Source organism: Rhinolophus sinicus, linkage group LG11, assembly GCF_036562045.2.
Source record: "Rhinolophus sinicus isolate RSC01 linkage group LG11, ASM3656204v1, whole genome shotgun sequence".
In the NCBI taxonomy this organism is placed as follows: Eukaryota; Metazoa; Chordata; class Mammalia; order Chiroptera; family Rhinolophidae; genus Rhinolophus; species Rhinolophus sinicus.
In genome coordinates this window covers 22,838,582-22,853,774 of record NC_133760.1, presented here as the reverse complement: position 1 = coordinate 22,853,774, position 15,193 = coordinate 22,838,582, and the positions used below count along the sequence as shown (strand labels likewise).

The 15,193-nt window shown below is 51.5% G+C and overlaps 1 protein-coding gene across 1 annotated transcript in view; it reads left to right on the top strand.

Moving 5' to 3' along the window:
* CMIP (c-Maf inducing protein) overlaps positions 1–15,193 on the top strand; it is a 233,705-nt gene that overhangs the window by 140,182 nt on the left and 78,330 nt on the right. The window contains exon 2 of the mRNA XM_019743707.2: positions 4,066–4,191. Coding sequence (XP_019599266.1) covers positions 4,066–4,191 — 126 coding nt within the window. The remainder of the gene's footprint in view (positions 1–4,065; positions 4,192–15,193) is intronic.

The window sequence follows — 15,193 nt, the reverse complement described above, 5'->3', positions numbered from 1 at the left end:
AAAGTTACAAAGATAGTACAAAGAGTTCCCATATATCCTGCACCCCATTTCCCCCGGGGTTAACATCTTCCAGAAGCATGATGTATTTGTCACAACTAGTGAACCAATGTCGATATGCTATTAACGTTCCTTTCTACTTTGTTTAGTTTCCTTAGTTTTTACGAATGTCCTTTTTGTGTCCCGAGATCCCACAGTACAATTAGTCATTGTGTCTCCATAGTCTAATCTTGGTTGGGACTTGCTCAGACTTTGCTTGTGTATGATGAGTGCTGGCCCTCAGTTGGGGTTTGATGTTTTTCTCATGGCTAGACCAGAATTGTGGGTTTAGGGGAGAAAGACCCCAGAGATAAAGTTTAGTCTTTCTCACAGTAGTTCACTTCATTGAGCTTTTCAGTAAGTTCCAGATGCTGTGCTAAGCCCTTGAAAATTGGATCTTCTTTAAGGTTCCTGATAATTCTGTTAAATTCTCATTTTACCGTTAGAGGAAACAGACTCAGAGAGATGTGGTCACTTGTGAAAAGACACACACAGTAAGTTGCTCAAACACAGGTCTCGCAGATTCTACAAATTTTGCTTTTAGCCAATGCTGCTTCAAACAGTGGGAAAGCAATACATCTGCTATTAAAAAACAACAACTATGTATTTATTTATACCCAACGTTTCCCCCAAGAGCCTGTGTTGCAACTTCTAATCAAGGCCACACTGAGACAGCTAAAGCCTAGGGTCATGAGAAAGGCAGACACAGGCGGTTAGCGAGCCCTTCTTATGTCAGATCGCACATGTCAGCAGAGGTCACCTGGAGTGTGTTGCCCGGCCTTGGTGTGGGCCCTGGCCAGTGTTTCCTCATGTCGCAGGGTCTCCGAGGAAACCGAGAACCTCCTGTGGTGGGAAATAGAAGTCCAAGGCCTTCTGCTTGAGTGCCCAAAATGTGATTTTCAAGAAACGAGCCTGGCCATGTGCTTAGTTTGGATCACCACGTCCAGCCCGGTGCGGTCGTAGACCTTGTTGGGATTTTCAGAACGGGGTTTTGTATCTCTCCGTCGTTTGTTATGGTCTAGCCACTTTCCGGATGTCCTTGCAGTCACGCCATAGCCCATGTCCTGTGGCCTGTGCATCTCTAGGGGTCAGTGGCTGGGGTTGGGAGTCCAACGTGACCTGGAGAAGGGAGAGAGCTGGATGTGGGCCACCAAGGAAAGGCTTTTGGCACAAGTGGGCACCCAAGTGCCATTGCTTCCTAAAGGAGATTTTTAAAAAATGTATTAATTTTTAAATAATAACCAAAAAAGCATCTTCCCATGTGTGTTATGATTTGTGATTCTAAGTAACATGCAAATGAGCCTTTTTTTATTTAGGAAACTATTTCTTCATTTATCAAGGAAATAATCACCTTCTCAGTGTCAGGCACTGTTTAGGCACTTGGAACAGAACGGGGGGAAATTCCTGTGCTGTGCTTGTGGTGCTGAAACACTAGCAGGGAGACAGGCAATCGGCAGCAAGCACAGTGAATATTTGAATGTGGGTTTGAAAAGTGAGCATATAACCAACCCCCCCAAGCCTCTGGTTTCACTGGTACTCTCAGGACAAAATGTGCTGTTAGGGCTGAGTCACATACGCGTACTGCAGAGTATTGAGGACATAACGTGCAGAGGATTCTGGCCGAGGGCAGAGGGAAAAGGGGAGCCCCCATGTGTGCCTTTGGCACGCTGATATGACCATCTTCATCAGACATGGCGGTCCTGGATTGGTGCTTAGGGGTAGGCCATGTGCTGGTGAGAAGTGCAGGACGAACTTGGCTGCCTCCCCACCAGGGTCCGAGCAGCCTGGTTGCTCACCTGGTTGCTCACCTGTGCAGGAGCCTCCAGGTCCAGGTGAACAACCAGGAATCATTCCTCCCTGATTCCACGCACTCTTCCCAAGTCTGTTCTCCATGCAACACCCTCAGTGATGCTGTATGAAATTTGCCTAAAGCCTCTGCTTCGGTCCACCTCAGGGGAGTAATACTTGGACCCCCAGCTGTACTTACACATCCCGCCTAGAGTGGCCTAACCATCTCTCCAAGACATGCCTTACGCCAGTTCTCCCTCCCTGTGGCCTTTGGTTCCTCCCTGTACACTCCCAGGTTGTGCCCACTACTGGTCCTTTGCACTGGCCGTAGGCTCTGGGATGCACTTTCCCTCCATCTTTCCGCAGTGCTCCAGCTCTCAGCCACCTATCACCATACTCTGTTTTGATTCTTGGTGCAGCACTGCTGCTCTCTAATAGTTTATTTATTTGGGTATTTTGTCTGTTTGTTGTCTCTTTGCCCCACTGAGCTCCCGTCTCATTCACTGCTGTGCCCCAGCACCCAGCGTGGGACCTGGAATGTAATAGGTGCTCAATAAATATCTGTCAGATGAATGAATGAGTGAACATGTGGATGAACAAATCAAGTGATCCATCAATCTTACTTCCACAGCCTGGTGACTGATGAGATAGAGAAATTTGAGGCAGCTTAAGCCTTCTCTGCCTCCACCACCACCACCATATCTCAACTTTGGCAGACAGAAGTTGCAATTTAAAGACCTCATGGAGGTCCTAAATCCTGGTAAAATGAACTTGTTGGGCCATGGACTTTAAATTGCGTCTGCCTCTTGGTTGCAGCACAGCATGGTGGTCAGGGAGCCAGTTCCCCAGTCAACAGCTGAGTTCAATCCTGGCCACGCCTCTTCCCAGCTGGGTGGTCTTGGGCAAGTCACATGACCTCCTGAGCCTCAGCTACCTCGTGTGTGCAACGGGATGGCTCTGCACCTGCCGTGTGGGACCATTAGGATTAAAGGAAGTAGCACGTGTCAGGTGCCTGGGGAGTGCGTGGCTCACGTCAGGGCTTGGGAGATATTAGCTGTTATTCTTCTCAGCTGTGCTGTACTTGCCTCTCATTCTGCTGAAGTTTGGCTTCCTGGGGCCAGAGTGACATGGACGCTGCCAGTACCTGGCGGTCCGTGCATCCCCCTGGTGCCTGATGCCTTCCTTCTGTGACAGCGGAACTCACTCAGAGAGCAGTGAGTGGCTGTGAATTTCTTTGGCGCTACTCTCACCCTAGTGTAGACCAGTGATGATGGCTTTTATCATTCTTTCTTTCTACACAAATTGTTGAGCCCTTGCCAGGTGCCAGGCACTGGGGAGAGAGAGCAAGGACCAAGACAGACACCAGCCCGACCTCGTGGAGCTGCAGCCTGGCCAGGAGGCAGACATCAAATAGATAACAGGCGACATAAGTCCACAGTAATTAACTGGGGTGTGATGAGTATAGAGGGCTCAAGCAAGGATGCGACCGGGTGGGTTATGGTGTCCGGAGTTGTCGCAGGTTCCCGCCCCCAGAAGTCCTGTTGAGCTGAGATTTAGAGAGTAAAAGAGGAGATGACAGGGACGGGGTCACAGCTTTTCTGGGACAAAGAACAGGTTAAGAGTGTGATACTGTCAGCAGGCCTGTGTATGGGAGTTTGGACAGGGGCTGAAGGAGGAAGTGAGACCACACCTGTGGGGCCGGTCGGTGGTCGATGGAGTGTCCTTTCGTGTCAGGCCACCAGGAGCTGAGCAGGGGAGTAGGGGGATTGAGTGTGCCAATGTGGAACGTGACCAGGGTGCTGAATGGAGAGCGATTATACGGGGGAGGGGAATGAGGCAGGGAGATGGGAGGTGGGGGAGGCTATGACTGATTTCTGGGCAGGCGAGGGTGGCGGTTTGGACACAGCAAGGGCTGGAGGGCCCAGGCTCTGCCTGTGCTGGGCCCTGCTGATGCCAAGAGGAACAACGCACAGGCCTTTCCCTGAAGGTACCCTCAGTCTGGTCCCAACTGCATCCCTAAACAATGGGCGAGTTTCCACCGTGGCTCCTCCCCTCCAGCTGGATGCCACCACCTAGGAAAGACAAAGTTCCTTTGGTCCCTAGAACTGCCAGGTGTCTGTACCAGCTAGGTTTGCTTGTTGCCACAGTGGGGATGTTTTCCAGAACCTTCTTCTGACTGTGGATGTTGTGCCTGATATTGTAACCAATGCGTGTCTTTTTCTTTTTTTTTTTTTGCTGCAGCCAACTGGGTACATGGAAAACTCAGTCTCCTACAGCGCTATTGAAGACGTTCAGCTGCTGTCCTGGGAGAACGCCCCGAAGTACTGTTTACAGCTCACAATTCCTGGGGGAACTGTCTTGCTGCAGGTAGGAGAAATAAACATGAGTAAGCAGTTTCTTTTCCCAGCCACGCTCACTCACCTCCTCTTTTCCCCCAGAGGGAGACAGCCAACTCTCAGGAGCAAAGGTGGTTTAATGGAAGGTGTTTTTTTTTTCCTTCAGGTACAAGAAGGGTATAAACCAGGGCTCACTGGAGGAAAGGAAAAGGGAACATGCACCAATGGAGCTCCTACTGCATGCTTGTCACACTTCTAGGAGCTTTACACATTGTATTTTTATTTCTCTTAACAAACCTGAGAAATAGATTTTCTGATCTCCATTTTACAGATGGGGAAAGTGAGGCACACGGGCATATTATTAGGCTTAAAAAGCTATAAAAAGCAAGGAGGCATCAGATGTCACCTTTTGCTCTACTTTGAGTGAGCAGTTTTTCTTACTTCTCATATATTTAAGTCTTTGAGACTGGAAGTATGAGTTGCGTCCTTGGAAAAGTGCGCGTTGTTGGCCAGGACTGTTGGTTGGAAGTGATCTGTATGCAGACTGTCTGAAGCAAAAGAGAAGTTGATGCTGTAACTGTATCAAAGTAACTGGGAAGTCTAAGAGAGAAAGGACTTCAGGCATAGGTAGATCCAGGAGTCAATGATATTAATATTCAGTCTCATTTCTCTCTCTCTCTCTCTCTCTCTTTCTCTCATCTCCTGGCTCTGCTTCTATGTGCTGGCTTTATTGTTAGGCGGGGTGTCTCCATGTAGTGGGAAAACACGGACTTCTAGCAGCCTCAAGCTGTTACAGTCTTAGAGCTTGTAATCTTTAAAAATGTGAGAGCCCGTTTTCCTTCTCTTATATTTCTATAAAATCTCATGGAAGATTCTGATTGGCTCCATGCACCCCAGGGCATGCCCTGCCCTGGATTACGTGCCCAGCCTGACCACAGTCAGCTGTATATTCTGATAGCCTTACCGGGAGCTCGTGGACCGGTAGAGGTGGATCCCCCAAGAAAGGAATTATGGCAGAAAAAAATAACATGGCTGCTGAAGTACATACATGTGACATGTTCTCTGTCATTTCAGGGAGAGCTACCCCCATTTCCAGCAAAGACTCCAAGTCAGAAACCCCTCATTTAGAGAGAATGTATTCTCTCATCATTGAGAGAACATTCTGCCTTAGCCTTTCTTTGAGGGGCATTTTCTTTCTAACTCTGTCACTGCAGGGAGACCTACTCTGAGCCCAAAGAGGTGCTCCCTAAAACCTATTTCATAAGTGACCATTGGGTTGTGTAACAACATTGGAGCCAAGAGGCACGCAGTTTGACCTCTGAGGAATGCTGAGCTCAACAAGATCAGTATAATAGCTAAACATCCTTTAAAAAAATTCCGTTCTTTACTGTCATCTCTTGGAGGACACCAAAACCGTGCCTGCCTGTCTGCTGAGTCTGTGAAAGAGGTGGTCAGTTCCTGCCCCCTTGGGCTGGGGGAGGAGCAGCAGTGGAAGATGAGGGAGGCAATATAGCAGGATTTCATGGAAAGCTGAGAGGAGTCCGGTAACAAGAAAATCCCATTTGAATCACAGAGCATTGAGCTGGCCTGTCCCCTCTGCTGGGGGAGGAAGGTGAATAAGACCCTTGGCCCCACCCTTGAAGAGCTCCTGGGCGCACTGGGGAGACGGAGTCATAAACAAATAGCTAAAATAGAGGCATGCGCTGGAGAACTGGGAGTGACTCACTCAGCCTAGTGGGGCCAGAGTGGGCTCCCCTGGGATGGCAACATTAGAACTGGGCGTAGAGGGATGAGTAGGAGTGTGTCAGGATGGGGGGCACACACTCTGGGCAGAAGGAACTTGGGAGTGAAGCATGAATTAGGTGAGGGACTGTTTGCTGCCCTGCAGGAGAAGGGAAGGGGGTTCAGGCCCTGTGATTGCACCCGGAACTGTTAGGTCACAGCCAGATCATATAGGTCTTATTAGCGGAGTATGGAAGCTGTGGTTATGTTCTGAGAGCAATAGGAGCCATTGAAAGCTCCCCAGGGGGATGGGGGACAACAGCGGGATCAGTCTGGTTCAGGGCAGAGGAGCCTGGATGTGTGAGTGCAGAGGGAGGCATGAGACAGGGAAACCCTTGAAATAGCCCAGCTAGAGAAAGGAAAGCCTGAGCCCCCATCTCTCCAGGCATAGGGGTCACCACTCCACCAAGAGGAGTGGCAGGGGGGCCTCATTGCTTCTGGAGCTGGAGGGGGCAGCGGGACCCCCAAGGAAGTACCCTGAGTGTCACTGGCCCTGAGGACAGAGGTGCAGTGAGGCTTGGAGGGGTGTCGATGACTGGGCAGAGCCTGGAATGTCTCTTTAACCCAAGCCGTGGCTGCAGGCCGGCTGGGATGACTCGCCTGGCTGGGGCTACACCCGGCAGTGGCCTCACGTCAGAGCTTCCCCCGCGGTGCTTACAGACGGGCGGGCGGGCCCGCGGCTGCTCCAGCATCCCCATTGCTCGCTGCCCCCCACCCTGCCCCCCTCCGCTCCAGTGGACAGTGCAGCCGCATAGCCTGGGAGCCAGAGCCGGAGCAGGAGAGTGGGAAGAGGAGGGAGAGGTGGCCAGCAGTTCCTGGGAGCCAGAGCTGGACTCAGCTGGGGGGAGGAAGCAGACACAGCCTCCACCCATCACCCAGGGGAGCCGAGGTGGGTGCAGCTCGTCCCTGCCTGCCTCAGTCTTTCACTCACTGTCATTTCCATCGGCTTCTGCCTTGCTTCCTTCTTACTGTCGCCCTCCAGCCCTCCCTCCCATGATTCATAGATGGTGTGTGGCCGTCTTATTATGTAAATGGGCTCTGAGTCATCTTGAAGATGGGCTCCAGGCTGAGGGGTCCATGTGGTTACGGGGTGACCGGGGACCAGTATCCGGAGCCCCAGGATAGTGGCCCGAAATGCAGGGCAGGGCGCCCCTCACATGCCTTTGTGACAGTCGGTGGGATCCTTTGCTTTGGGCTTGTCCCTATTCATGTGATGGGACCCAGAGCCATGGCGTGACAGAGCAGTTTTCCCTGTTCCAGGTGGGAGGGAGGCCCAGGAAGCAGCCCGGGGTGCTCAGGGAGGGGCAAGGCCGACTTGAAGAGCTTCATCTGGGTGCTCTGGTCACCTGAGGATGACAGTACCTTGCCACAGCCACTAGCCACACAGGGCTGTTTGCATTTAAACTGAATGTATTACATCAAATTAAGAATGCAGTTCCTTGGTCCACCAGCCACATTTTGAATGCTCAATAGCCACATGTAGTTAGTGGCTGTGATATTGGACAGTGCAGATAAAGAACATCTCATTGTCACCCAGAGTTCTGCTGGATGGGCTGGGCCCTAGAACTGTTGATTTTGACCCATGTTCCATGCCCCCCAGCCCCCAGGGGAAATAGCCTTAGAATGCAAGTGGCTCTGGAATGTTCTAACATCCCTACATACCCGAAGAGGGTCCCATCCTGCTACATCCAATCCGGCACAGCTGTTCTTTACATGGGGCCGTGTCAGGGCTTGCTGGGGTCCCTAGCCTGCCTGGTTTCTCTCCCCCCCCCCCACCTCCCCAAGGTTCTCCGTATCCATATTTTCCTGTCTCTCTCTGACACTTTTTCTCCACTCTCCCCTCCCCTCCCTTCCCCTTCTCTCTCTTTTATCTGTTACTCTGTTACGTGCCCTGCTTCTCTAACAGTTTCTTTTTCTCTGGTTTCCTTCTCCAGGCCCCTCTCTCCATCCCAGTCCTTCTCTCTGTGTGTCTTGACTTAACTCTCTCTTCCTCTCTCCATTCTTCCCTCTTCTCTCCTTGTCCCTCTCGCAGGGACCTCCTTACAAAGCTGCTTTGTTGGAATTTGAATTAGTGCCTTGCTCAGACCTCGGGTGCTGACCTATCTGAGTTCAAGGAAGGTTAAGAGACACTCTTAGGCAAACATGCCTTCTCTCCAGCTCAGAGACACCGAGCAATCTGCCAGCAGGTCGAGTCACCAGACAAAGGCGCCAGCCTTGAGCCTAGGCCCAATTGGTGTGTTTCTGGATGCTTTGTGATTTTCAGCATGAGCTCCCTAATGCCATGTTATTAGAATCCCCGGGTGTAGAAAGGACCTATTTATCTTTGCTCCCTTAATGCCCTTTCTGCTGGTGTTTCATTGTGAGGAGGGAGCTACATAAGCACATAAATGGTGCTGTGAAAGCGTCCTGGGGGCTCCTCCCCAGCCCGTGGGGTGTCGTGGCAGCAGGTCCTCTTCCGGGGATTCTGCCTCCACCCACCGGTGAGAAGTGGGGAGGACCCACTGCTCCTAAAACAAGGCTGCCGGCGGGTGGGACAAGACCAGGGACAGCCTCTTCCCCGCGAGCCTCTGCTTCCTTCTGGAGCGGTTCCCAAGACCTGCTCTTCTCAATGACTTTCCCAAAAGTCCCCCAGGAGGCCGGGCAACTGTTTACCGCAAACACTGGCAGCAGGGCAGGCACTAGGCGGGTTCCCTTCTTACTGGAAGCTGGAGAGAAAGACCTTTCCGGTCTGAAGCGCGTTTGCTGTTTTTTCCCTAAGAAGTCAGCCTGGGGAAGGAGAACTTGGGAACAGTCACCCCCAGTGCACCCTTGGCTGTTTTTCTCACCTCTCAAGACAATGCAACAATGAGAGGGAACTTGGCACCTTTCGAAGAGGAAATTAAGCAGAATTTGCCTGGAACGAGGCCCTTTCTGTATTCGAAAGATTTATCACTAGGAGAAGTTGCGCTGGCCTGAGCAGGCCTGCCTCTTCCAGGGCTCTTTCTCTGGAATCTCGTCTCCTCTGAGTGACCCTCAGGACCATGAGCTGTGCCCTGTGTCCCAGGGGACCAGGTCACCCCTGCTCAGCTGCCCACAGGGCAGTATGGGGAGTCTGTCCAGAAACTTTTCCTCTCCTCCCAGCCGGGCACAGCCACAGCCTCTCTCCTGTCCTTGGAAGGCACTCAGAGACGCCTGCACAGGGATCCGGACATCCCCCAGCAGCCTCTGTCCTTTTCTGAAACTAGACACGCTGAAGGAAGGAACAGTTTATGGCCCACGCTTGCCTCAACCTTTCTGACCCCATCAGCAAGATGGGCAGTGGTCGTGTGGAAGCCTATGTGCTATGAGCCGCCTCCCCTCTCTGGAGGCAAGTTCTGGCCCCACCCTCTTGTTTGTGGGGTGGGGCCTCCTGGTGATTGGAACGGGCACCAAGTCCTTCCTTTTCTCTCCCTTTGTCAGCATAATGCTTTCAGATTTCCCAGCCCAGTTCCTGGAGCCTGTTGGAGCCCAAGCGTGTTTTCACATGTGGGGTGGACAGTAGCGCGAACAGGCTGTGGGGTCAGACAGACCTGAGTCCCAGCCCAGCTTTATCATTCTCTACCTGTGTAACCTTGCGTAGCAGCAGTAACCTCTCTGGACCTCTACTTTATCTGTGAACCGGCCCCATAATACCTGTCTCCCTGGGTATTGTGAGGATCAGAGATGTCACATGTAAAATACGTGGCACTGTGCTGGGTACATAATAGGTATTCAGGAAAAGACTGCCATGATTATTTCTAGCACAGTCCAATACAACTTGGAGAAAGGAAGCTATCAAGGGTGTGTAGTTCTTTTGAAGCTCTGCTACACATCACATTTTCTTCAATGAGCAGAATGGGTATAGTGATGCTCCATCCATCTGTCCATCCATTGATCCACTTACCATCTGTCCATCCTTCCATCCAATCTCCATCTTTCATCCATCTACCCATTCATTCATCCACCTATATGTTTATCTATGTGTTCATCTATCCATTCATCCATCCACCCACCTATCCATTTATACATCTGTTCATCCATCCAGCCAGCCAGCCAGGGCAAGCCAGGTTATGCCAGGTTATGCTACAGTGACAAGTAGCCCCAAATTCTAAGTGGCTTAAAACAGTAAAAGATTATTTCTCACTCATGCTGAGTGTCCATGGTGGGTCAGTTGGGAGCTCAGGTGGTGGAGGAGCACGCACTATCTGAAACGTTCCTGGTTACCTGGTTACCAGGGAAAGGGAACTTACTAAATAGTGCACTGGTTCTCAAAGGCCTCCACTGGAAGTGACACAGATCACGTCAGCTCATGTTTTGCTGGCCAAAGCAAGTCGCCTGGTTCCGCGTACCTACCATATGTTAGAAGGGAGCTGGAAACACTGGGGAAGGACATGATGAGACTACAGCAAGTCTAGGCCTTAGTTTCCTCATCAGGAACATGGCAGGGGAGGGAAAGTTGGCTTAAAGTCTGGTCCTTAACCTGTGGTCTATGGTATAATTGGAAACTGCCTGCACCATTGTATGTGTGTGTGCCTGCATGCGTGTTTGTGTGTGGTGCACAAATATGAGTATTACTTGGGTGTGACTTCATAGCTTGTTTCAGGTTCTCATAAATTCCCTAAAGGTTGAGAATCCCTGGACTCGGTGGCCCTTAAAATCCTTTTGAGGCTCAGATTCAAAGAGCCTCATTCATTATAATGAAAAAATGCAGCTGAGGCCTCTGTCTTCCTCCGAAGTGCAGGCAGTCTAGGGGGGAGGAGGGAGGCCTGTGGCCACTTCTCCTCTTTGGGCTGAGGAATAATAAGCCTGGTGGGTGGGGCGGGAGACATTCGCGATCTCCTTGCTGTCCAGGACACTCCCTGCTGGGGAGGAAGCACAGGAAAGCTGGGCAGCATGATCCTTCTTGTCCAGCATCCTTGCACTTTGCTTTACATGTACTTCATTCATTCAGTAAAACTTTTAACACTGGCCTCACTGGGGAGGTCGCATCTAATCCTGCCTCGTTTCCCAATCCTGAGGGTGGGACTGGTAAGCTGCAGGGTTGGGATAAGGGTTCTACGCGTGGCAAGAAGAAGCACAGGCAAGTGGAAGAGAAGGATGGTCCTGGCTGAGGCATCGTGGATGGTGAGGGGGTTTGAAAGCAGAGAAAGGTGAGCACGTGGCATATGAGGAGCAGTGGGCAGTGGGGGCGATGGTGTGGTCAGAGGCTGGGTCAGACTCCTGGGTGGGCACCGGGCGTTTCCTCACCTGTGAGATGGGCATATTCACGTCCTCACCGCATAGTGATGAGTGTAAGGCATTTTGCACGATCTTGTTCAGTAACATCCAGTTATTGTTACTGGCCTGCGGGATCTCAGTTGATCCCCACGTAGAGAGCAGACTTCCTGTGCCTGTGTTACAGATGAGAAGGTCCACAGTCACACAGGTGTTTTCAGCTGGATTCTGCAGACTGCTCTGCTGCACCCAAACCTGCCCTCTTTCCAGATGCCACGCTGACTCCTAGGGTTGAGACAGTCCCAGGGAGGATTGTGCTGGCCAGGAAGCTGAGTGTGGCTGCGCAAGGGGGCTTCGCACTGTCCCCCATGAGGAAAGACTTGGAAAACTCAGATTGTTCTGCCTGAAGAGGTTAGGCTGAGGGGGAGATGACAGACGCAAGTGAGGTGGTGGTTGATGTCACTGAAGAAACCCTCCACCTCTTCTAGAGAGCAAGTACCGCTGTGAAAGGCAGGACACAGTGGACCCAACTGAGCGTGGGGGCAGGAGAGAAAATCTATTGATCGGAGCTAGAAATCAGCTGGTGTGTGAGCTCTGGGACCTGGGAAATGCCAGGAGGGCTCGTGGTGTAACGGGGAGCAGCCGCTGCTCTGGGAGCTGGCTGGCTCCTTCCAGAGGAACCGCAGCAGGGAAGATGCCTTGGAACGTCCACTTTCTAGAAGAAAGAAGGGCCAGTGGGGCCATACATATCCATCAGGACTCTTGGATGCAAGCAGCTGAAATGGGCACAAGCTATCTTAAGCAGGAAAGGAATATACTAGAAGGATTGATGGGAGACTGGAGAGCAGGCTTAGGAAATGGACTGGAGCTAAGGCAGGTGGGGGACCAGTACCCATCTTTACAGGAAGACACCGCCCTACCTCATAATGAATTCTCACGCCCCCTCATCTTGACATCATTTTGCTCAAGACCCAGGTCCTGGGCAAGAGCTTCTGATTGACCCGGCCCAGATTCCTTGCTCATACACGGCCATGGGAGGGGCTGGGAGGCCCCTTTAAAGATCCCTAACCAGGGCTCGCACGTGGGGGAGGTTCTAGAATAGAAGAGGCTGGGCTGGTCATGGGAGAGACGGGTCTGTGTTGGATTTGTTTGCTGAGACGGAGGAAGGGAGTCAGCGTCTACCACTTACCACCACCCACACGGTTGCATTGTCTGTGCGACAGATCCCGACGGGAGCAGGTACTGCTGATCAGCGCTGGGGATTTGGGAATAAGACCCTGCTCTCTAGGAGCTCATAGTCCAGTCATTCATTCATTCATTCAGCAGGTCTCAGTCACCACTGTGGCGGTCACACACAGGCACGTATTTATAGGGCAGCATAGTGAGGCCAGTGGCACAGAACAGAAAGAGATTGAGGGTCTCTTTTCCTTCTCCCTCTCTTACACCTTCCTCTCTTCTTCTCTGTCCTCTCTCTTCCTTTTTGTCTTCACTTGGTCATTCAATCCAGCCAGTGACACCTAAACACTGCCCAGGCTCACTGTGCACCCTCAGAACTAATGGAACAACCCATGTTAGCACTAAACCAACCTGGCCATACCTCCAAGATTCATTTCCTACTGCTGCTGTGACAAATAATCACAAATGTAGTGGTTAAAACAAAACAAATTTGTTATCTATAGTTCTGGAGGCTGGACATCCAACACAGGTCCCACTGGGCTAAAATCAAGGTGTCGGCAGTGCTGGTTCCTTCTGGAAGCTCGAGGGGAGAATCTGTTCCCTTGCCATTTCCAGCTTCTAGAGGCTGCCCGCATCCCTTGGCTCATGGCCACATCACTCCAACCTCTACATGCATCTCTGACTCTCTGACCTCCTGCCTCCCTCTTGTATGGACCCCTTCTGATTATGTGGGCTCACCCGGCTAATCCAGAATAACGTCCTCCTTTCAAGATCCTTATTCACTTCTGCAAAACCCCTTGGCCCTCTATGGTATCATATTCACAGGGGATCAGAATTTGGACAATCTTTGGGGGTCCTTTATTCCGCTTCCCACACCTGCCCCTTTCGCCGGCCACGTTGGTCTGTTAAGCATAGAAAGGGCTGTGGACCAAGAGCGTGCTGGAGCCACTCATTCCGGCTCGTACCGGCTCCTGAAAGCCAATCGTGTATCTCTTCCAATTCTGGTCCAGGAACAGAATCAGCCAAGGTAGCATCATTCACGGCACAGAAGTTGGCACACGCTGTGATCAGTGTTTTTTATTCCAGAGGCCTGTTGTCGTACATTTATCAGTACACCGCTGGCCGTGGCTGCCACTGATACTGAGCACCTCTGTCTGCAGTGTGTGCACGTGCCGGGCATGGCGCTAAGTAAGCATTTTACGTGGATTAATCTCATCGTTGGGATCTTGGCACTGTTCTCCGTGTGCATGGGATGTATTTTGTCATCCTAATGAACAGGAATTGTCATGAGACCACAGAACTAGGTCAGCACTGACAGGAGGTGACCCAGCCATGGACCCTCCAGAGTGCAGCTAGTCCTGTGGCAGAGTCCCCTTCGGTCTTCTCCCAGTCAGGTGTCACAGGCTTTGTGTCATAAGGGGACTTGGTCCAGGTCACACCGCTAGACTATGGGGGAGTCCAGACTTGAACCCAGGTCTGTTGGAGACTCAGCCACTGCAGAAGTCCCCGATCACACAGAAGGCGTCCCCCAGCCCACTTCCCACTCTGGGCAGGCGCAGCTCGCCTCCAGGTGCTGGTGTGAATCTGCTCAGGGTTTGGAACAAGCCTCTGAGCCTGATTCCCCTCATTCATTCAAGCCAAGAGATTTCCCCGAACTCTGCCCTGGCAGAGCAGCTGATGTTTCCATGGCAATTGGGGTGAGAACTAGGGGAGACCCGGATCTCCTGACTGAGGGTGACCCAAAGTTGTACACGCTTGTGCATGCATGAGTCTGCGTGTGCATGGGTTAGGGGCAAAAGGTGGCCTTTGATGTTGAGAGGCTCTGGCCTTTGTGAGAGTCCCTTGACCGTCAGAGCCAGGGTCACTTGGAGAAGAGGGCTTTGGGGTCAGGCAGGGAGTGATGCTGCATTTCTGTCCCGGGGAGTGGTCGGTGGGAAAGTGGGACTGCCACAACATTGTGCTTTGCAGCATGCGCCTGACCACCTGGCTTCAAGGCCTGGCCCTGTGTCTGCAGCCTGTGAGCCTGAGCCTCAGTTTCCTCATCTGTATTGTAGGGTGAGCTGCTAACAGTCCCAGCTTCCCAGGATAGACCTGCAAGGACTGAATGAGCCAATCCATGTGTAGGGCTTAGTGCTGCATCTGGCACATATTAAATGTCCTGTAAATACTACTGTTGCCATCAGCAAATCTGCTAGAAGCGGGGGTAAGAGCGGCAGCGACATGCATGAGAGTCGGCAGGGCTTTCCTCCGGCTACATTGTATTTGAGAGGAATTGAAGATGGTGATGCTAACAGTAATGATGGCTTCTCTTCTATTTGACCACCTGTGTGTCCAGCATGCTTTGAGATGCTTTATAGGTATCATACCCAATCCTCATGACATCCCTGAATGATCGGGGTTATTGTCTCCATTTTACAGATAAGAAAATCAAGGCTGAGTTGCCCAAGGTCTCTGAACTAGGTGTTGTGGATAAAGGAAGGTTTTGCTCTCCACCCGTTGATTTTTAACTCAGGTCTGCATGAGTTCAGGGCTGCTTTTCTACCATGACTTTCTGCAGTTGGCAAGAAGTGCAGTGGTTAAACCTGCAGGCTTGGGGGCCTGAGTTGAAATGCGTTGATGTGAGATCTCAGGGTCTCAGTTTTTCCCTCTGTGAAATGGGTATGGTGTCGCCCACATCTTAGGGCTGTTGTGAGGGTTGATGACAGAATATGTGGACAACAACTGCCAGGTGCCCAGAGTACTTGGTACAAAGGAGACATGCAAACTTCTCCCACCATCATCATCCCACCACCATGCCTCTTTCCCATTCATCCAGGCCACTCCTAACTAAGTTGAGATATGCATGCAGTCAAAGCTCTTCCAGG